Source organism: Cinclus cinclus, chromosome 2, assembly GCF_963662255.1.
Source record: "Cinclus cinclus chromosome 2, bCinCin1.1, whole genome shotgun sequence".
In the NCBI taxonomy this organism is placed as follows: Eukaryota; Metazoa; Chordata; class Aves; order Passeriformes; family Cinclidae; genus Cinclus; species Cinclus cinclus.
Genome location: NC_085047.1, coordinates 25,542,384 through 25,564,342, shown reverse-complemented (window position 1 = coordinate 25,564,342; position 21,959 = coordinate 25,542,384). Strand labels below are relative to the sequence as shown.

At 47.4% G+C, this 21,959-nt stretch overlaps 1 protein-coding gene across 2 annotated transcripts in view; it reads left to right on the top strand.

The window, feature by feature from the left end:
- The window catches only part of LSAMP (limbic system associated membrane protein), a 307,000-nt gene extending 287,646 nt beyond the window's left edge, over positions 1 to 19,354 (top strand). Inside the window, exons 7-8 of one of the 2 annotated variants that reach the window (XM_062515495.1) lie at positions 992 to 1,027; positions 18,429 to 19,354. In XM_062515495.1, the coding sequence (XP_062371479.1) occupies positions 992 to 1,027; positions 18,429 to 18,526 (134 nt within the window). In that variant the 3' untranslated portion in view covers positions 18,527 to 19,354. The remainder of the gene's footprint in view (positions 1 to 991; positions 1,028 to 18,428) is intronic. The other variant, XM_062515496.1, reaches the window with a different exon arrangement.
- The last annotated feature ends 2,605 nt before the right edge of the window (positions 19,355 to 21,959 follow it).

The window sequence follows — 21,959 nt, the reverse complement described above, 5'->3', positions numbered from 1 at the left end:
ATGTTTGCCTATGGATCAGTCCATGGGCAGGAGCTTGTCTCAGTCAGTACAAGGCATACAGCAAGCTCTGAAGGCAAAGAAAGGAGACCCAGTGATAATAGTCAAGCCTGGGGACCTTGTATTCTTGGGTTTGTGTCTGGCTCTGCCAAGAGTTCAGCATTTGACCTTGGGCAAATTGCTTCCTTACTCTATGCATCACCTGCACCATCTGTGAAGCAGAACGAACACTACCATTAAGCTCAGACTAGGGTCTCTGATACTGGTTTCCCTCAGTGTCTGTGCAATTCTTTTGGGATCCTTTGTGGAAGAAGCAAACCATGAAGGTAGCAGTGACGTATCTCAAAGTCCTGCTGGGATGTATAATGAGGACACACTGTAAAAACACTATGAACAAGACAGCAGACTCTGCATACAACTGAAAGATGATGAGTCTGCAAAAACTCTGACCCTCTCAGAGGACAAAAAGTCTAAAGAGGCAGAGTGCCTTTGAGGATTTGCCAGGGTGACTGCTCCCAAGCACAGATCCTCAAGGGAACTGTCATTGGCAATAAATCCATTGTGGAGAAGGCTCTGGGGAGGCAGAAACTACCCGTGGAGGACTTCCACAACACACCTCTGCCAAGACTAGCCTCCAGACAGAGGTGTAGCTAAGAGGAGCTGTAGAGTGATGACATGAGTGGTCTTGAAAGTCAGAGGGAAGATATGGACCATCAGCTCCAATTATCTTCACTGCAGATGCTTAATCCCTCTTGCTGTTTGGCTATAATTTGTTTAGTTTTGTAAATCACTTCTCTCTGACTCCCAGTCCCAGGAGATGTTGATGTGTATGAGGCATGTTGCTAGCAAAATGCTCTGTATATGAAACCTACTCTAGTTCATTTATTTTGGGGATGGGCAACTCCATCAGGTTTGTATCTGCTACTTGCTTGGTGTGAAAAGTGGCTTGTCCTTTTCTCCTGCATGTTGCTTATTGTTTTTTTCTCCCCCTTAGAACAAGTTTTACCCACACTCCCCAATCCTTTTCCAGGTCAGTATATGTTTTATGTTGAAGTAGCTCTTTACTCGGGTCATTCTCCATCATCCCGATAAATGGTCAGAGCTAGGCATGGGCAAAACAGCTCAGAAATGCAGGAAAATAAGGGCTTTCCCTTCTCGTTTACATGTAATTTTGTCTTTTCTTCTCACCTTCCTCATCCTTCTCTTTCTCCCTCCCTCTTCAAAAAACCAATCAGCTGAAGAGCAGCAGCCTTTAACCAAGCTTTGAGCCACAGCATTGAGTTGTCACCCAGGTGTGGACAGTCTTTAGTGACGTTTAATCTCCCTGCAGACCTACTTCTAAAACACATTCCCATCCTAAGCTCTCTTTGCCCACTTGTTCAGATTTGGATCAAAAGCATAAGGAGACCTAAAATTTTTGCAGAGACAGTAGAAAGGACAAGAGGAAAATTAAAACTTAAAACACTGCCAAAAGGCTTTTTTCACTCTCGTTGAGCATCCTATCATCCACAGTGAAACACTTTGTTTTCTTATGCTTTTGTCCCACCTCTACAAGTCTTCCCATCACATAGTCCTGCATCGGAATGAGAAAGCATAAAAAGAGGCACATGGTGAGGTGTTACTGTCTGCTTTATTCCAAAAAGGAAGGAGATATGAAGGCAAAATAGTGTCCAGGTGTTTTTTCTGTCTCTGTGTTGCCCACTCCTGCCTCGGGTGCAGACAACATGGTCCCAACATCCATATGCTTGGTTGTGATGTTTTCATTCTGAAAAAGCACAGAGACCAGACATGTCCCAAAAGCAGGTTACAGCATTTGAAAGTGGTATCTCAACAATAAGGCAGCAAGTCCCTATGTTCACTGAAAAAAAATCTTGGCCTACAGCTCCTCAGTATCTTTGTTTTACTGCCATATGAGGATGATGCACACAACTTATGGGTTGCTCAGAGACCTAAATTGTTAAAGTCCGCACAGAGCTTTGGGATGGAGTGTTATTAGGAACCCGTGTTATTTTGCAAAAGAGCACCTTCTTGAACAAAGCACCTGCAGGTATTCCCATGAAAAGAGCAATAAATGCGGGGTGTTACACATGCTCCATTTAACTACTCTGCTGTTTTCAAATCAAGCTCTGCTCTTGGCAACTTACTCAGGCTCAGGATGTGGTCACAATTGCCTATTTAAAAGGCAAATCCACAAATACAATTAAAGAAAAATACCTAAAAAAAATATTTAAAAAACAGAAAGGGGAAGCTAGAAATCAAGCTACCATTAAAATTAAATCCCAGGGAGTGATTTGTAAATAACATTCAAGGAGCTGAGAAAGGGAGTAAAGTAGGCCATTGGAAACCTACTGTGGAAAAATAAATCCAATTAAACACCATTATCTTATGTATTGCAAATGAAACTTGTGCTTGGATATGAAATTAAAGTTGCTGAGGCTCTTTTGGATATCAAGTATTGAGGAGTTTTGCAGTTTTAGGTGTTTTTTTTATTTTTAAAGCAGAATTTTCAATGACAAATATTTTTGTCTGATGAAAAACCCAGGGCTCTTTGGTTTTATGATTATTTTTATTATATATCCTTAAATTCCACAGGCAGGCAGTATTAATTTTTTTCATAGCCAGCCCTCTTTACAGCTGATTTTGAATTAGGAGCCCATTAAGCTAAATGATAAAGCAAAATCTGTGAGTGAGCAAGGCCAAGATTCCCATTACAAGTACACCTCCTAATCAACTTGCCAAGGCCATCCTGCATAGCTTTAGTTGATCCTTTATAATACTTTCCCCTCCATCTCTGAAGCTGTTATATTTTTACTGCTCCCCAGTCTCCTGAGATCATCTTGAAGGATATCCTGGTGTACCATCACTCCTGTGAGGTATCTCCAGGAATCTGTGGTGCCAAATGCTGGTGTATCTCCAGTGACCCAGAACACACCAAGAGGATTTTGTAGAGGGGGAAAGCAAAGTTTAAATACTCTGGGCCTCTCTTGTTTTCTGAAAGCCCTTACAAGCTTCTCCATTGTGGGCCTTCAGCACAGTTTCTGGTGCTTTTCACATGTACTTTTACTTTCCTGCTCACCTTCAAAGAAACCTTGAGCATAAAATTCTGTTAGACCTTTTTCTTCCTATGAGTCAGTGTTCTGAAATGTAGTCCTCAGCCCTCAATTAAGCTAGTCCCCAGTGACCAGAATCATAGCATAGAATCATTCTTCTTTCTCCCTCAATTTTCATTTCTGTTAATCCTCAGTAACATTTCCCTGCCCTGTGGGGTTTTGAGCATTAATTTAAAAGGAAGATGATTTGAGATGAAGAGAGCTGTAGTCCTGCTAAGCATTGCTATCATTAGCAAGCTGCTGTGGAAACATCTTGCTTTCAGGCAGGCTGGAGACTCAGAAGCAGCCCATTCAACTAAACAAATAGGACTTGAATTTGATGAGACACTTTCTGAAAATGTTGGTGGAATCCAGCTGATTCAGCTCTCAGCTGAGCTATCCTTGATGCAGTTTCCAGCCCTCCTGATTTTGCAGCCAGGCACTCAAATGCTTTGAAATGTCTTCTGGGATGATGCCACATCATCACATCTTTCTGTCTGCATTGTAACATCATGTAATAATGGGCTGACACAAGACCTGGCTGTCAACAAGCAGGGGCCTTACTGCATCATCAGATGCATTTTCAAAAGGATTTTTCTTCTAGAAAAAGAGAAGTTGTCCATTTCACATCACATCTGCCAATGGAAGGGCAAGTGTGGCTGCTATTGAACCTCAAACGGACCTGTCACGATTGCCTGGCACTCCATCTTTGTCCTTCATTGTCCCTTGTCCTCAGCTCTTTGAACATGAACTCCTTCCCTTTGATTAGCACCTAGTGTCCATATCAGAATGCCTTAGGCATACTGATGGGCTTTAAAACCTATGAGCCTTCCTCACAGGAGTTTTGTGATGAAAGCTTGCCAGAGGCTAAATAGGGGCTTTCTCAGCGTGGTTAGCTTGATGCCCTGGGAGCTATGCAAGGGGGATGTGGTGTTTCAGAAAGCAGCACATCCAGAGCTGCCCATGGGGCAACAAGTGTGTCAGTCTTTGGGGCCTGATCAGACAAAGTCATGGCTGTCAATAGGCTGATGCAAGATTTATAGCAGTAGTGTGTTAGTAATTAGCCGAGTGGGAGGGAAAAGGAGAATAAGGAGTCTTGCCTTTCTGCCAAAATGTGCACTGATCGGAGAATGACCCTGTGTGACTGTAGATCGTAGATAGTCTCCACTTAGCTGTAGCCTGTGTAGCCTGTACTGTCACTAATGCCTTCCTCAGGTGGGTGGGAGCTGGGGGAAGGGAAAAAAGAGATGTTCAGTTGGATCTAATGGCCAGAGTGGGAAACAGAGAGCAGCTTTCTTTCTAATACCTTCTCAGTCCTCTTTCTTCTCTCTGGGTGTCCTGGCTGTGCAGAAGAGAGTTTCTGTGTTGCAGTGGCCGCCTCCCACCCATCTCTGCTTCCCTTTCGTTTTTTGTAGTGCATGGTCCTGCCAGTTCTGCTGAGCCAGCTGCTCTAGTGTCAGGAGGGTCTGCTTTGGCAAAATCTGAGTCCATTAAAGCTAAGGAGAGAAGCAAGGGGGATTACAGCAGACACCACAAGCTGTGAAGGGTTAACATTTTATGGAAGTTTGCTGACTAGGCAGTCAGCCCTGCCAGTATAATAGGACAAGCTGAAAGACCCATCCACCTCTGGAGTCCTCTTCACTGAGGCCTGAGGGTGCTTTCTCATTTGGGCTCCAGAAGAGGGTCAGTGAAAATCCAGGCCTTCAAAACAAACTGGTTGGCAGAGCTAGGGAAGCCATAGTATGGACAGGCCAAAATAGACAATCTTACCTTTTTGTGATCCCAGCAGAAAAATAGAGAAAAAAATAATGACCAGGGGAAAAAATGGCCATAGGGACAAAGCACATGAGGGTGTATTTGGAGCCATGTTAAGTCTGGTATTCCCATAAATCCTTAGGTGGTCAGGGGACATTGTTCCGCAGTACTGGTCACTCCACAGTGATGAGTGGCTGACTACGCAGGGTATGCCTCACTTCCCTGAAAGCTGCCTGAGCCTGGGGCACTGGCAGATGATCACATCCGTGGGCCTGGGTGGGAAGCACAACTCATGGCTCTCCTTGCTTCCTACGGGTGCTATCCACCCAGATTTCCCGAAGAGCTCAGTGTCCATTTGGTGAGTGCAGAAGGGATTGGCCCTGCAGGGTGGATGTTCAGACACACCAAGCTTCTCTTGCTGCTCAGGGTCAGTGTCAGTCCCTGCCAGGGCTGCAGGTAGTGAGGATGGCACTGCACTGAGTGCCAAGCCTGTGGGGCCTTCAGGCCAAGGGAGCAGGGAGGAAAAGGCAGGGTGAGGGCAGGCAGCCAACATCACAGTAATTGCTTCCTGCTATTTTATAGATGCAAGGCAAAGGTTGGCATTGTATCTATTTTGGCTGTGTGGTTTAAAGTGAGTAATACCAAAGTCAGAGGTGATGATACTGTCTTCCAAAAGGATGTAGTATGGATGTAGACAAGAAACAGTGTCTTAGGGAAAGAGACATTCCAAGAATTGATGCCAAGCTACCAACATTGCTTGGTGGTTTTGTTGAATAGCAACAGATAGCTTCTGTTTGTTGAGGTTGCTTTAAAAAATCAAAACCCAATCTGCTTCTTCCCACCCCTCCCAAAAAAAAAAAAAAAAAGGTGTAGAGAAAAGAAACAAGCTTTGTTAGAGAAAAAATAGAGACACAGGGGGAAAGAAAGAGAAATGGCTTTGCTGCCTGATCTGTTTCTGTACTTTTTGTTCATTATTTTAATGTAAATTGATTTATTCCAAAATGAGCCTTGGGTTGTATATTATTTGCATAGTACAATGCTGTGGAGGATCCAGTGAGTAAAGAAGATCAGCAGCAGAGGGTGGGAACTGAGACTGGAAGTCCCAGAAAGATAGTCCTCCAAGATGAGCCCTTGCAGTGGATAAGGAAGACATTTCAAGGTCTGTGCAGTCACCAGTGTGGCTTTGCAGGCATGGAGAATAGTCCTACACAACAGAGGTCAGCACACAGCAGTCAGGCAGGAGAGGGGGCTTGGGTGGATCCAGTGGGGGAATAACTGCACTGCAGAGATGTAATGGTTTGAAAGCAAAACCAGTGAGAGGCTCCAAGTCAGAAATACAATTTAATAAGGGGAAAAAAATGAGAGGGAGAGAAAGAGAAATAAAATACACGCAATAGTACAAAAGGAAAATCACTGACAGAGTCAGAATACAACCTGACACCCTGCTAGTTAGGGTGGTGGTAGCAGTCTAGATGAAGTGGTCTTGTTGAAGTGGTGTTCCTGTAGAAAGGTCTGGTAGCTCTTGTCCACTGGAAACCAGTGGGTAAGGGCTGCCTTGGTGTTCCAAATCTCAGTTTATATCTAGGTAGGAAATGTTTGGCTCCCCCCCTTGGGTGGAGCATTTCACAATGGGATGATGTAATTTTATCAGTTATGCAGTGGGACTCAATGGCCCATTAACAGAAGATATCTTCCTGGAGGAGGAACTGGGTCATGGGAAAGATAAAGAACACTGTCCCACCTGTTTTTTAACAGATGGCCCATTAGCAGAGGATATCTCACACAGAGATAAGTATCACTGCCCCACCTGGTTTCAGGAGATGGTCATATAATACATACTTTTGGGCACATCTTTACATTGTAACCTAGGACAAGAGATTAGAAACAAACCCATGGAAGAGTGACTGCTGTGGAAAATCAGTTGTCTGATAGGCACAAGGATAGTATTAGTGTTGTAGCATGGACAGAGTATCCCGCAGAGCAGAGCGGAGGCAGGCTCTAACCCTCCTGAGCCAGATATCCCCAGCCCAGAGGACATTCATAGTCTGATACCATCTGTATGTTAGATGAGCTTCTGAAGTCATCAACTGAACCTTCCTCCTTTAGAGATGCTGAAGACAACCTATCCCCACTGAACAGGAGTCGTATTTAATTAAATCCTTGCTCTCTCCCTCTTGTTCTCTTGTGCTGACTGGCTGCTTGAAACTGTGGAGGGCAGCAAGGAGGAGGATGAAGAACTGCCACTGTTGTTTTGATTTAATCCTTACACACACAAAAAATCTCATCCAGCCCCTGTGAGAAAATGACCAAAGAGTAATTTCCACCTTCCTCCTCCTCCTTCTCCTATTCGCCCTTCCATTTCCAGTGTAAACCACTCAAGAATTTGCCTAACAAGCTGACCTCCCCTCTAGTTATTGTCCCAAGTGAGCAGCCTCTCTGTTCACTAACCCATGACAGTAAGTTGGTTTTGGTAAGCAGGTTTATCTTCCCAGCTCAGGCTGTGCACCGGGCACACTTGTGAAACGGTTGCCATTCAGTGTCTGCTGTCGATAAAGCACATTTACACATGGCTGGGCTTGCATGATTAATACAGCTGTCTAAGTACTATCTCTAAAAACAAAAACAACTAGAAAGGAGAAGGGAGGTGTGGGATTTTGGAGGGAGGGAGGGAGGGAGGGTGTGCATGGGGAAAAAAAAACATTCCAAAGAAATCATACTTGCAGAAAAAGGCAGAGCGCTCCTGAAAGGCCTTCCCTGCCATGGATGAGCAGGTCTTTCAGCAGAATTCCCCTCCAAAAGGGAGAGGCCTTGTGGCAATGTGAGCAGGGAGCAATGTGCATGATCCTTCTTCCGCATCACCTGCATGTCCCTCTGCTGCCTGGGGAGTGGATGCATGGGTAGGAGCATGGGATCAGGCCCTGGAGAAGGATGTGCTCTGACCAGCACAACTTCAGGTCTGGTCAGGCAGCCCCTACGGTGGGTGTTGCAGTTACACAGGCACACTGAATCTTGGTGACACTGCCCAGCCACATCGCTGTACACACCTGTGCTCAGAGACACAGCCCACAGGCACTGAACAATCTCCAGGCACCCAGGAACATCTAATGAGAAACAGGAATAGCCTCCTGCATCTTTCCCCATGCTCCAACTCATCCAGCTGAAGGCCTACTCAGCAGCCTGTGTAAGGTGTATCAACTTTCCTTTTTTAATAGTGTTCTGAGAATGGACTGTGAGAAGCCACAATGGCTTCCTCCTCTGGCTTTTCCTAGGCCTGGTCTAGGAAATAAAGCCATGCTAGCACTGTTAGGGTGTTAAAGGGACCAGGAGTCTTACTCTGGAAATGCACACACACAGACACTTCCATATTTTGATGAGAACTATAGGGAAAGTAAGGTAATATTTTCTTAGATCCCACACTTCAGAGACATACACCAGCACAATGGCTCAACTTGACTGTCATGACATCTCTAATTCACTGAATTACTAAGAGTGATATCCCTAAGAAAACCTCAAGGACAGACTGGGAGGACACTTCTCTGCAGATACTAGAGAAAGATGGGGAGGGCAGAGGCTGCAGTAGGACTGGATTTCAGTACCAGAGTAATCTCAAGCACAATGGGCACTCTCCATCCCAATTTAGTTCTTTTTCTGCTCCAGTCACCCCTACATATGTCCTCTGCCTCTTCATTTCTGGCCACAGCCACTCAAAACTTTCCCATGCCAAATATCCAGTAAAGCTTGTAGAATATCATAGCAGGGATGAAGTGGGTAAACAGACAAACATGAAACTGATGAAAATATTAATTTTTCAAGAGGTTCTAGAGCCTCCAATTAGCAAACCTGCTTCCTAGGGTGGCATGTGCTCTGGGTGAGGGGAGCTGTGCTGTTTGTCCTCTATTGAGACATTGGGTTATTTGCTGGCATCACTTTTGTTCTGCAGTGCCCTAAACATGTGCTTCAGAGATGAGCAGGAAAGGGATTGCTTTATCCTAGGAAAGCAAAAAGCATAAAAATCTCAGATCTTCCCAAAATTACTCCTGAAAAAGTTTGTGCTATGTGATTTTGGTTTTTTGTGATTTGCTGCTTTTTGGGTGTTTTTTTTGTTTGTTTGTTTTTGATGCTTTGCCTGTAGAATGAGAGTCCTCAATGTGTGATTTGAAGACAATAGAGCTTTAAATATCTGATCTTGTATCAGTCACTGGGGAAGGTGGGTTTTGGGGGGGGGTTGGCTTTTTTAATAAACCTTCAGTTGCTAGGGAAATAAGAATGGTCAAAGAACAATTTCTTCAGCTATGAGAAAACACTGGAACTTTTTATATACACAAGACAGATCTGACGATGAAAGATCTGTGTAACCTTGAAACAAATGTGGTCTTCTAGCCACCACCAACTTCACTGGTCAAGATAACAGCTCAATTTTAGACTAGGATTAGACTACTGTAAACCAGCTCCAGAATAAGTGGTGTAAGCAGACAGCTTATGAACACCACGACCTTCTCAGAAAGACACTGTAGAATACAATTTCAGGGATATTCTTCAGACCTTAGGGAAGGATGGGTGAGCTGCATTACAGAATGAATCATCATTCCTCTAAGACATGAGGTATGATAGATGAGTACTTAGTACACCATGAATGAGCTCCAAAACATGGGGAAGAACAGTTCAGTGCTAAAAAAGCATGAAATAAAAATTCTGAAATACATTAAACCGAGTGCAAAGATTGATAGACACCAGAGACATTTCCTTAATCTTGTTGGAGAGTTACTGGAGGGCATCCTCCCCAGCTTACACAGTGGTACTTGCACCTCTAGGAAAGCCAGCCTACTGCCACTGCAGTCACAGTCAAGTTTTAATTACAGGAGAAGAACTGGTAGTGACAATGGGGAATGAGCAGGCAATGAGCAAAATAGATTCAGCACTGGGAACAGGGAAGAAAAAAAAAAGTGTCTTCTTCTAAGAAGAGGGGGAAGGAACAGGAAAGAAGTAACAAGAAAAGCCCCAAATGTACCCTAGAAAGTAGAAGCTGGTAATCCCTAAAGCCTCAGAGTAGAGTGCAAAGCTCTGGAAGAAAGAAATTAATAACTTTCAAAGTATGACCTTGAAAATGGAATTAACAGTATTCCTCCCTTTTAAGCCTTCATGATAATAAAGATTTCATCTTCTGAAGCCCTGGCAAGAGAGTCAACAGACTAGGGACGATTACTTCCTGCAGAGCAGCTGGCAACTGTAAACCCTAAGACCCCTGCAGGCCCCATGGAGTGAGATGATGGAGACACCTGCATGATGCACAACCTCATTCCCTTGTTCCTTCTGCTTTAGAGGTGGGGATTTTTTTCTTCCCCATCCCCCCCCCCCCCCCTCCATTTTTTGGTCCTATCTATTGCTCAAGAGGCAAAACTTCAAGAACTTCAACCTTCACTGTAAGCAGAGTCAGCCTATCAACAACATAGAGCCCAGAGCCACTCAGAGTGGACAGCACTGGAAAAACAGCAGGCTGGCTATACTTGGTTTATCATCACTCCTTCCTTCCCATCACATACAAGTTCTTCAAACCCATCCTATCTGCTTTCTGGCTTCTCTTCCATTCAGAAACTCACCAATTGCCCTCTAACATCAGATTTTACTTTGCACCTTATCCTGGCAGGATCCTAGGGGCAGATTCTCCAAAGCAAATCAAGACCCAGGAGTTCTCTGATGCCCTTTGAACCTTCTCTGTGGGCTCTCTTCCATCAGCAAACTGCAGATATGTCAAGCCCTGGAGTCTTCTTGGAGTAATGTAAATAAGAGAAAAATTGGCTGTCACTGTTTCTTCTCCTGTCTTCACTTTGCTCAGATGATGGGACTGGCAAATGTGGATATGAAACATGTAGATGAGTGGATGATTTTTTTCCTTCAGGAATGTATCTGGTCTCTGCTTGCACCTCAAATGATCCTTTTTAAAGGTCTGTGTTGGGAATCTTGAAAGTAACAGGTTCAGTTTCTGCTGGAGATGATCATGGCGCACACATTTTGAGGCATGCCTCTGGTAAACTTGTGGGCTTACTTACACATCTGGCCTCATTTGCCTCTTGAGCAAGGCTTATGTGTCATGGTAGAGTCTCCGTTTCCCTCTCTAATGGGCCCCTTCAAGGATGCTCTTGGTGTTACAAAAATGAGCTGGAGGGAGTAAAGACACAGAAGGGGGAGTATCTGTGTGGAGGAAGTAGAATAATAGGATGGCTTGGGTTGGAAGGGACCTTAAGGACCATCTAGTTTCAAATCCCCTGCTATGGGCAGGGCACCTTTCACTAGACCAGGGCGCTCAAAACCCATACAATCTGGAATGGTACATTTCCAAGGATGGGATATCCACCGTTTCTGTGAATGCCTCACTACTCTCATAGTGAAGAATTTCTTCCTTATATACAATCTAAATTTACCCTCTTTCAATGTAAAACCATTACTCCTTGTCCTGTCACTATACACCCTTACATAAAAGCCCTTCTCCAGCTCTTGTCAGTGCCTTTTAGGTACTGGAAGACCACGGTGCCACAGAAGGTCATGGAGCCTTCTCTTCTTGAAGTTGAATAATTCTGATTCTTTCAGCCTGTCTTCATAGGAGAGGTGTTCCAGCCCACTGAGAATCTTCATGGCCTTTCTCTGGACTCACAGCAACAGGTCCATTTTCATTCTGGGGGCCCATCATAAGTGCAATAAATAGAGCAGGTTACAAACTTCTCCACCCCCTGCACCCTTAGTTTCTGCTGCAGTAGTGGGTAGATGTCCTGCTTTTTATGTGTCTTCGAAAGAGGTTTTGCCAAGGATGCAGATGTAGTGGTTGTGGAAAAATGCAGGCCGGTGGGGACCAGATTCCATGCCACGTCCGTGTAGCCGTCCGTGGCCGGCTCAGCGGCGGTGACTCGGAGGGCAGAGCTGACACCTTTCCCTCAGCGCGACCCCGGGGGGCTCTGCCGTGCGGAACCCGGGCTTTTCCTGGGCAGGTGTGCGGAGCCGCCTAGCCCCGAGTGTTACAGCGTTTCCAGAGCCGTTCCCAGCGCGGAGGCTGCTTGGATGGCGAGGCGGGGTCAGTGTCCTTCGGCTGCCACCTCGCGGGGAAGGAGCGGCGCTTCGCCGGGCGGGGACAGAGGGACGGGGGACCCGCAGGGCGGGTGACAGGACCCGTACGAGCGCTGGTCTCCTGCGTGGGGCCACAGCCCTGGCAGCACACTTGGCAGCTTGCTGCTGCTCCTGCCCTTTTTCGCACCTGCTTGTTGGCGTCTGAACTTTACCGGGCACCATATCCATACCTAAACAGCTCTGTTGGAAACCCCTCTTTTTCCCCTGCAGTTCTGAACCCGGTCTGGTACTGGCTGCCTGCCTTTGCAGTTCTGGTACTAATGCCTTCTTCCCAGAAGCACCGTTCACTCCCTTCTACCTGTCTCCCTCATCCCTGATTTCCTGGTGCCTGGCCAGGACCTAATTTCCTCTCTTTATCTCCATTTTTCCCAGGACTTGTTCTCATTATACTTACCTAACATTAATTCTTATGTAACATCCTCCATTTCCCCATCCTTCCCTGGCTGACATCTCCTCCCCTTGCCCTCTTCCATGTTGTGAGGTGAGCGTTCCTATATTGAGAGATCAGTTGAAGATCTTCCCTGGTATAGTTTCCTGTGTTGTAGCCCAGCATTGGTACAAGTGCAAGGCTCACCCTGTCACTCCAGTCCACACTACCCTCTTCTTATATCTCTCATCACAGCAGCCTTTTCCCACGCCTCTGCCCAGATGCACTTACGTATTTTTCATGTCATGCAGCCCCCTACCTCCAGTTGGCACTGAAGGCTTTAAGAGGCCAACAGAACACATGAGGTAGGGCCTGTGCGGGGCTAGCCTTCAGACCTTGTACACTACTGCAGAAGCTGAGTGTGTTGCAAGTCTTCGTGACAAAAAAACCACAACTAATCTCTCCCTTTCCTGGGAAAATCTGAACACTCTGCAGCTAATTCTTCCCACACTGAGCAGTATCCTTAGCCTGGCTCTCCCATAGTCAGAAGAGGAGGCTGTAGAGCAAGGAGTGCCTGAGACAGTTTTAATCTAGCCAGTTCAGGTAGCAACTAACAGCAGGCAGCATGCCAGGCCAACTGTTAATGCCAAGGTCCTAAAGTTACAGAAGAACATAGCATCCAAATTTAATGTCACAATGTCATTGCTGGCAGCTGACTACTGCTGTGCTTCTTAAAGAGCTGAGGGAGGCTGTGGGTATGGAAGTCTCCAGGCAGTCCAGAAGTCACCAGACAAGTTCATGGATGAAGAAATTAATCTCAAAGGGGTGCAGCTTCTGCTGGCTCATAATGACTCTGAAGCAGCTGAGGTAGACCAGTATGATCCGTGCTGGCCCCATGCTCCTGGCAGGCCCCCACCCAACAACCACAGAGGACAGAACTGAAGGTCAGACAAGACCCTTAGACTGACCCAGCAAAGGTCTTTCCTTGTGGTGTGGCCCTCAGGTTGGTTTTGAGGATGAAAGCAGCTCTTGGCTTTGCAATCTGGATGTAGTTTGCTCAAAATATAAGCAGCACTCTGCTTTTCCCATATTCCTCTGCCATCTAATCTAAGTCCCCCCATCCTTCTCACAGTGTCTTTTCCTACACTCTTCATGGCAGTTGGAGCAGTTCTTGCACCATTACACACACAGGCATTACAGCTATACATGCCAAGTCTACTACAGTCGCAGACATCCCCACATCCTCTCTAGTGAATCCTTGGCTAGGCTGGCTTGCAGCCCTCTGCATGTGAGAGCATGCAGCAACATTTCTGTCTCATGCCACATGTATGGGTTTTCCTGCAGGAGTGTTAGGCACCAGGTGAAATTACTGATGTCCCAAATTGAAGGGTCTTGCCACTCCTTCTGCATCTTCACTCAGAAGTATGTGGAAGTTCTCCCATAAGTGTTAGGGAGGACTCCTGGAGTGTCTTTGTGCCAGGCTGTTATTCTAGGCTGTTGCACACAGGCAGGTGGGCAGGAGCAGTGAGGTCACGATGGCATGGCTCTGTTTAGCCATTGTTAAATTTAAGAATGCAGCTAGGATTACAATGTCTTGGGGGGAGGCGTGGGATGGGGGCTCCCCTTCAGCCATGTGAGAACTGCAGCTCTCTAAATCTTGGCCAAGGCTACCTTGTGGCATGGCACCAATGCAGACCACCAGACTGAACGTGTGGGACTGATAAAGCCTTGGAAACACAGGACGCAGTGTCCCATGAGGCTGTTGCAGAACATAGGCAGCATGGCAGGACTCCACCTGCCGCTGCAGCAGGTATCCAAATGTCTCACATTCGGAGCAAAGAAGAGCAGTGCAGTTGTTCTGCCCTTGACAGCTTTCAGTCTGCTCCTTCTTGATTTGCTTAATGGGATCTGACTCGGTCAGCATTTAGGGTCTGGGGTCCCTTAGGGGTTTAGCTATGAAATGCTTCCAGATATTCATATTAGCTCATCAGCATCGGAAACCAAATTTCCTCGCCTTCAATATCTTGACCCTTATGTGGTCATGGGCTTGGCATGCCTGCTTAATTGCTGTGTCAGAGTGGGGGAAAGGAGTAGGCCGGGATATTGTAGCAAATTCCCAGAGCACAAGCTCACGGTCACCGAAGCAGGACAGGCCGTAAGCTCCCGGTGCCAGAGGAGAGGGAGCAGGAGTGGGCAGCCGGGGTCTTTCAGGGGGGACGTTCTGGGAGTCTCCAGCGGGCGGGGACCGCTCCGCGCGGCGACCGCCAGAGGGCGCCAGAGTCCGCGGGCTCGCCCTCTGCTGCAGCGGGATGGCGAGGGGATGTACAGGGATGGCGAGGGGATGTGACATGGGGACTGCGGGACTAGAATAGCCAGGGGATGTGTGGGGATGGCGAGGGGGCTACAGGGCGGGGGGTTTGCGAGGGATCTGTGCGCTGGAGGCTTCAGGGATGGGCCATTGTATGGGTCAATGCGTTCGGAGGCTCGGGGGCTGTGGTGTGCGTGTGCGCACCTGGGGGAGCTGTGACCACGCGTGCCTGTCCACAGGTGCACGTCCCGCCGTGCAGCGGGGTGGTAACATTAGGGGAGGGCATGTGCAGGTGAGGGCTGGCACTGTCCCCCCAGCGTGGGCGCTCACCCATGGCCGTGTGGGTGCCTCAGTGCCCACGGCAGTAGTGTGCATAGCCCGCAGCAGCAGCTGCTCGTACACACACATGGAGAAGTCATCATGCAAACATGGGCTGACACAGTCTGAGGTGTGGCTGGGAAGGAAGGGTCGCTGATAGAATGAATTGAAAAAAGATGCTATTTCCTGCAGAAAAATCTCACTCAAAGACAAACATTTTATTTTCTTCCAGCATTTTCACTCTCTTTCTTGCTACGCTTGAGCAGCCATTGTCCACCCAAAACATTATTTTGTGATAGAATTATAACCTTCCCACATTTTTATAATACTTGTGACAGTAAATGTAGCACCCATGGCATGTACTCTAGCCAGCTGTGCTGTAAAACCCAGAGATTCCATGTGGTCCCCAGGGTTATGTGCAGAGGCCTCAATGGATCCCAGTCCTCCCAGTCAGCCTAACACACTGCCCAATACCTTCATGACCTGCTGGTGAGAATAGATGCTGGTGTTAACCTGTGGTGTGGCACAGAAGATGATCATGACTGCGCATGGAGGTCTTTCTCCAGTCAGCTCCACCATCTGACTGGGACACACAGGGAGCCATGAGAACATGTATCATTTTTCATTTCTGGAGATGGGAGTTTCAACTTTTCAGATGCCCTCAAACACACAAGCTCCAGCAGAACAGAAAACAGTGTGACCCTCTCCCAAGTCCTCTATCACACCACATGTCTCTGTGTGTCCTCTCTTAAACCTAGATATTCCAGAGGCTCATCTCTTCACTGCACCGCACCACACCATGCCATGCCATGCCTCTGCCCCCACTCCCCACCAAGCTCACAAACTCTGATCCGTGCATTTAGATGCATTAAGGCAGCAGTACCCAGCCAAGGCCAAACATCCCCTTTCCTCTGCTGTGCTGGGTGTGCAGTGCCTGCCACCATTGGTGCAAATGCCTTTGCTCTGGTTGCATGGACACCCTAGAAAAGTGGCAAAGAGGAGGAATGGTTGTCATGGGTATGTTATGCACATGTCCATATGAGTGTTAAGACAAGCAGTATTTGAACGAAATAGTAAAAATGTGGTGGCTGAAATTTTTTTGTGGGTGACACACCCTGCCTGTTGTGCTCTTGTTTATTTGCTGGGCCAGAAGAGTCATGTTTTATGCCAAAAAGGGATGAAAATGAGTGAAAAAATATAGTGTTGTAGGATCTGTGTGACAAACCACAAAAGATGCACGTATACTAGCTGAAAAAAGAAGCCATAGATGGAATATAAATTTTGCACACAAATTAGCACATACTTACTTAAAAATCAAAGAATAAAATTGGGGCACAAACAGCTACTCTAGTCAACTACCTTAGGAAGAAATCAGACAAATTAAAGTGCAATGGAATTTGAGGGACTCTGGAGACACCCCTCTTGGATTTGCTGCCTTTTAGTCACCAGCTTGAGTTTAATAATGACTGTGCTGCTGAGCAAGCCTATGGGTGGCACATGTGCTCTCAGGAGGGTGGGACTCTTCACCTTTGCAGATTGTGAGGGAGCAGTTGTATTTCAGTGTCACAACAGGGCTTTAGGGCCTTTTTTTCTTTTTTGCTCCCCTCTGCCATCAGAAACAGCTTTTCTTGGTAGTAAGCACGACTTCTTTCTTCCACAGCAGGATCAGTTCCAAGATAAAACCTCATCTCCATCTCCACACTCCAGCATCTTACATGCACATATAGGTTATAAATGTACATGTATGTGCATGTATACATGTATAAGCACTTTATGTGCACATATACATGGTGAGCCTCCATTTACAGACACACAGCCGTGTGTGCCTCTCTGATCAATTATCAAGAGAAGGCTGCCAAGGCTTGGGATTGCAGGGTGAATTTAAAACAGCATCACTGCCATTAAAGTCATCCAGAAAAAGGAATCCATAAATGAGAGGATGAATGAGAAGATGTCAGGAGTGTTAGCACTTAATATTCCCAGAGCGAGGCTGCATTATTTGTTGCTGCAGCAGCGCACTCCTCCCTGCCCCCTCTGACGGAGCCTGCAGATGTGCATGCACACACGTGCAACTTCATTTCCCACCCTCATGAAAAATCAAACTCCCTGGCATACCCTGCACCCTCACCCCATAGGTGTCATGCCACAAGGCTGTAAGTGCCACAGCAACTCCTCCACCTTCCTCTACCCCGATTCAGAAACAAATAATTACAGTGCAGCCCTGGGAGGGAAGGGAGGTGTCTGCTGGTTGGGCCTATGAATCAGCTCCTGTGGAGCTGGTGTCTGCCTGCAGACAGGTACTGGTCTCTGCACAGAATTACAAGTCCTGGCATCTCAGGGCCATCACTGCGAAGGTGTTGGAGTGGGCAGGTATGGGGGTGGTGACCAGGGGCTGCACCTGCAAGCTGCACTGGAAGGCCAGCAGCTCCCAGCTGGAGGCACAGCACGGGTTGGGATGTGGTCAGCAGCCAGGGTTGACCCTTCCTGCTTGCTCCAGGTGCTGTTCCTCCAGTGTGGGTGTTGTTTAGGGAGCCACATGCCATTGGAATGTTGGGCTGAGGGTAGGAAGATGCTAATGAGCTGGCAGACAGCACCCTATAACTGGATTGGAGAGAGGCTTACCAAGGTGGGAAGGCGGCTGTGCCCTGCATCCCAAACCCACCACTGCAGAAGCAGCCTGGGACTGAAGCACTGTGTTCCTGTGTGTCCTAGTTTGAAAGACAGGTATTTGCTAAAGAAAGGCAGAAGCTTCCCTTTGAACTGAAAAATGTGATCCCCCTCCCTACAAATTATTATAATTTTGGAATTAAGGGAGCTGTCAGGCAAAGATATGGGGATAGGAATAACAGTTCTTTACTAATATATCTAACAAGACAAACAAAAATAACAGCAGCTATGAAACTACCCACAAACAGAACAGTAACTCAGTCCCAGTCCTTTCAGGCTGCAGGCACCTTTTCCCTGAGCTGCAGTTCCCGGCACTGGGGGTGGGCAGGTCCCGCAGAGCTGCAGGAGGGCTGGGGGTGATGGCAGCGCTGTCCCTGGGGGAGAGAGAGATGTAGAGAGCCCTCTGCTCACAGTATCGGTCCTGGTGCTCAGCAGAGTGCTGGATGGTGGCAGGTTACAGCGAGAAGGCAGCAGTACAGGGTCTGACAGCAGTGAGGATGGCTCCTGGCGCTGGGATGGCAGGGATGGGATTGAGGAGGTGATCGTCCTTCTCGTCCGAACTCCGCAGGGGAGATGGGCTGAGCCAGAGCCTTCCATCTGCTCCTCTGGATGTTTGAATATTGAGGGGTTTCCCCCTTCCCTCCCCCCTTCCCCCTGCCGAGGGCCTAATCAACAGGTATCTTAGCATGACAATGGGGAGAATTCCACAGAGAGAAAAGGGAAAGAACCAACCCCTAACACTGTGTCACCCCTATCTCACCCAGCTTTGTGTAATCTTATCTTCTTTTCTCTCCTTTCTCGCACCCTGCAGGACCTGGCACAGGGAGAGTAGACAACGGCTGCATGAGTTTGGCCGTCCCACTGTGGCTTCTGGCAGCGTCCCTGCTCTGCCTACTCAGCAAATGTTAATACAAACCAGAATGAAAATAATAATATTAATAATAATTAAAAAACAACACGACAACAACAACAACACACAAAACAAAACACGTTATACAGGAGACAGAGCGAAGAGAGGGGAGAGAGAAAAAAGAGGGGGGGAGAGAGACGACTGTTTCTTTCACAACTTTTGTGTGTTCAGGAGCGAAGAGGGGGGAGAGGAAAAAATACAGCAAAGAAGACTCAGAAACATTTAATCCAAAACCTGAAAAGCCGGCTGTCAAGTCATCGACTGCTTAGGAGGCAACATGAAGAAAGGGAAAGAATGGGGCACCAGCAAGGATCGTGTAGCCGGAGGACGCTGCAATGTAAACAATCCAACAAAACCCACAAAGCCAATCAAAAAGAGGATCCCTTTTCTTTTCTCTCCTCCTTCCTCTTTTACATACTCCCTCACTTTCCTTCCTTCCTCCTCTTTCTTTCTTTTGCAGAAAGAGGTCTTTGCTTCAGTGTCTATAGCCATTTAACTTTTTGGATGCCCTGGAACATTTTTGTGAGCTAATGCTCTGCCAGTTCATACTTTTAAAAACAAATTAAAAAAAAAAAAACAAAAAAAACCAAACAAAAAACAGCCACAAGCCAGAGCAAGTCACCTGAAGCTCTCTGCACACTGATGTCCTGTGAAGAACCCCATCCTCTCTTCCCTTCACCATGTACTGATGTGCACCCAGCCCTTGCTAAACACCTTCTTTCCTGTCCCCTCCTTCATGCAACATTGCGCCACAGGCCTGAACTAAAGCTGTGTCAACTCTACTGAAAGCCTACTTTTCTTTCTTTTAAAATCATCTTCCTCCGCACCCCCCCCCCCCCCCCCGCTCAATTCAACCAGGTGTCTTTCTCTTTCTCCTGTGTATGCCTGTGTGTGTGCGTGCATTTATGTGTGACTCTTGCCCCGTCTTCACTCTTTCTTTCTCTTGCTCTCTCTAAGCATGCAAAATGAACAGTCCATGTGTACATATGCTCATCCTATTGTAGATAATGTCCTGCCTTGTAAGTGTGAGACAAGATGCAGAGAGATCACTTAGGCAGAGAAGAGGGGTGAGGAGAGAGGGGCAGCTGCAACACAGGTTCACATTGTGTCCCCTCTCCTGTGTCCTCACTGGCTTTTTGTCTTCTGGCCACCTTGCTTGCAAGAGTCAGGCTATTTTCTCCTCTCCCATCTCCAACCTGTTTGGCTCTCAGCCTCCAAGTACCAGCATAGCAGCCTGTGCTATGCATGAGTGCTTTCACATGCTCATGGAGGTGTGCACTCATGTGCAATTGTCCAAGCAAACAGAAGAAACCAGGACTGGCCTACAACTCTATGGACTGAAGAATGCAGCCACCATTCCTCCTGGGGATGGGAGACTGAGCTGGTGGGATGTGAGTGATGAGACCTTGGACGTTACCAAGCAGCCATTCCCTTTAGGTATAGTGTGCATAGGAATGATACCTCAATGTGAAAACAACAATCTGGTCGTTCCTAACCATTTTGGTAGACATGCAAAAATAGAGCCAATACCCTTTTTCATTCCTTTGTTGTTTTTGCTCTTACTGTCCTCCCCGGTATAAAGGGAAATGTAGGCTGTGTGAGGGTGACAGGGTGTGTGGGTGTGTGTGCTGTACACCACTGCTATTACAAAACTCACTGCAAATTCCACATTTGAAAGAAATTGGGTCAGAAAATGGCCAGGACCTGTGAATGTAAGGAATAAAACAAATGTCAGGTCCAAAATCCTATGCTTACAAAGAAGGAGATTTAAAAGAATGCAGCAAAGTAGTGGGCAGCACAATTTCCCCTGCTTTTCTCTTATCTCAAGGGTGCTGGTCTTGCTGGAGAGTGCCCCGCATTTCCCATGGCAGAATCACATACAGAGGTGCCAACAAGAGAGGCTTTAGTGCCTCCCAAGTGAGGAGGCAAGAAAAAGCTGTGAGAAACAGGACTGAGAAAATGCTGGGTGGTGGCTGGAATTTGCCACACCAGCACAAGGTCTGCTGCTGGAGCCAGAGTGAGCAGGGTCTGCAGTGCCTGTGTGTGAGTGGGGCAGAGGGGAGAAGACTCCTGTGTCCCCTGGCCCATCATGAGCCATAGTATCCACCATCAGCAAAGATGATAAAACACAAGGTTTATCAGGTAGGCCTTTTTTGGAGAGAGGAATGTACAGGGGAGAGCTTGATTTACTCCACTGAAGTCAAGTGACCATCCTACGACAGTGCAGCGTTTTACAGGTGTTCAGCTGCTCGGCTTTCAAGCAGCAGCCAGTTTGCTTCTCTGTCTTTGCCCTGGGCACTGAGACAGTGGCAGCACACTTGGCAGCCATGCTCACATGCAGGTAAGAGGGAAACAGCTTGGCCTTGAAGTGTGCAGGAGGGAATACCCACCAGGTGGTCCCTTGCCAGGAAGGAAAGTGGGAATTGCTGCCTGCGAGCCCGTCCCCACCTTTCCGTGAGGCTTCTGCCTGCACACAGTGTGGTGCTTTCGCCTCGCGCTGCGGCACTGCTGGCGCTTCCCCCTCACTGCTGAGCTCAGCTGTTCCAAGAAGCAGCAGGCACGCAATTAAAGCAGGCAGCCAAGGGCTCCTCTCAGGCAGCCAGAAGTGCAAATTTATTAAAGAGAGACATGAGACATGCTGAAGTATGGACCTTGCAAGAATTGGTGTAGAGCTGCTGTGGGATTGGATGGTGGCAATTTATGGTCCTCCAGACCCCAAAGCCATATCTGCAAGAGGGTGTAAGTTGCAACTGGGCAACTGGTGCTTGAAATCCACCCAAGGTATCCAGGGATGGCTCCCTTCCTCCAAAAGAGGGCAGTCATTGATAGGACTTGGGTATCTCCTTTGGAGACTGGTGTGTGTCAGCCGACAAAAAAAAGATGCCCTGCATCCTTCAGAGCATTCAGACATCCCAGTCCTTGTGCCTAACCTTCAGGAGAGCCATCGAATTCAGAGTCTTAGTAACAAGTCCGGATTTTCTTCTGCAGCAGGCCTCCTCTTTCCCCTAGTACAGCCGTGAGCTGATCCTGGTCCTGGAATCGAGGTCTGGGAGCTGCCGCCTTTCCCACACACTGGCACAAGCGAAAACACACACTGCTGCACCTATGCCTGTATTTATTGGCACAGGCTTGTTGAAAAAGGTGGGCAGCCTGCAGTGTCTTGCTGTGACAGGCTGCTACTAAGGGCTGAAACAAGCCCGCTTTAGGTTCTTTGATGTCAATCCAGTTGCTGTGGTAACGCCTGCCCCATGGGTTCTCTGTATGTGTTTTCGTCAGCGTGGGGTCACTCCTAGGCACTGGGGTCACACACATCAGACCTCTATGGTGTGGCAGTGGTCATCAAATCCCAGCACCTCATTATCTCACATCTGTTTCTGTTCAAATGAGTTTTGAGGGGATTTTTTTAGATGTCAAGGCACAGAGGCATATGGT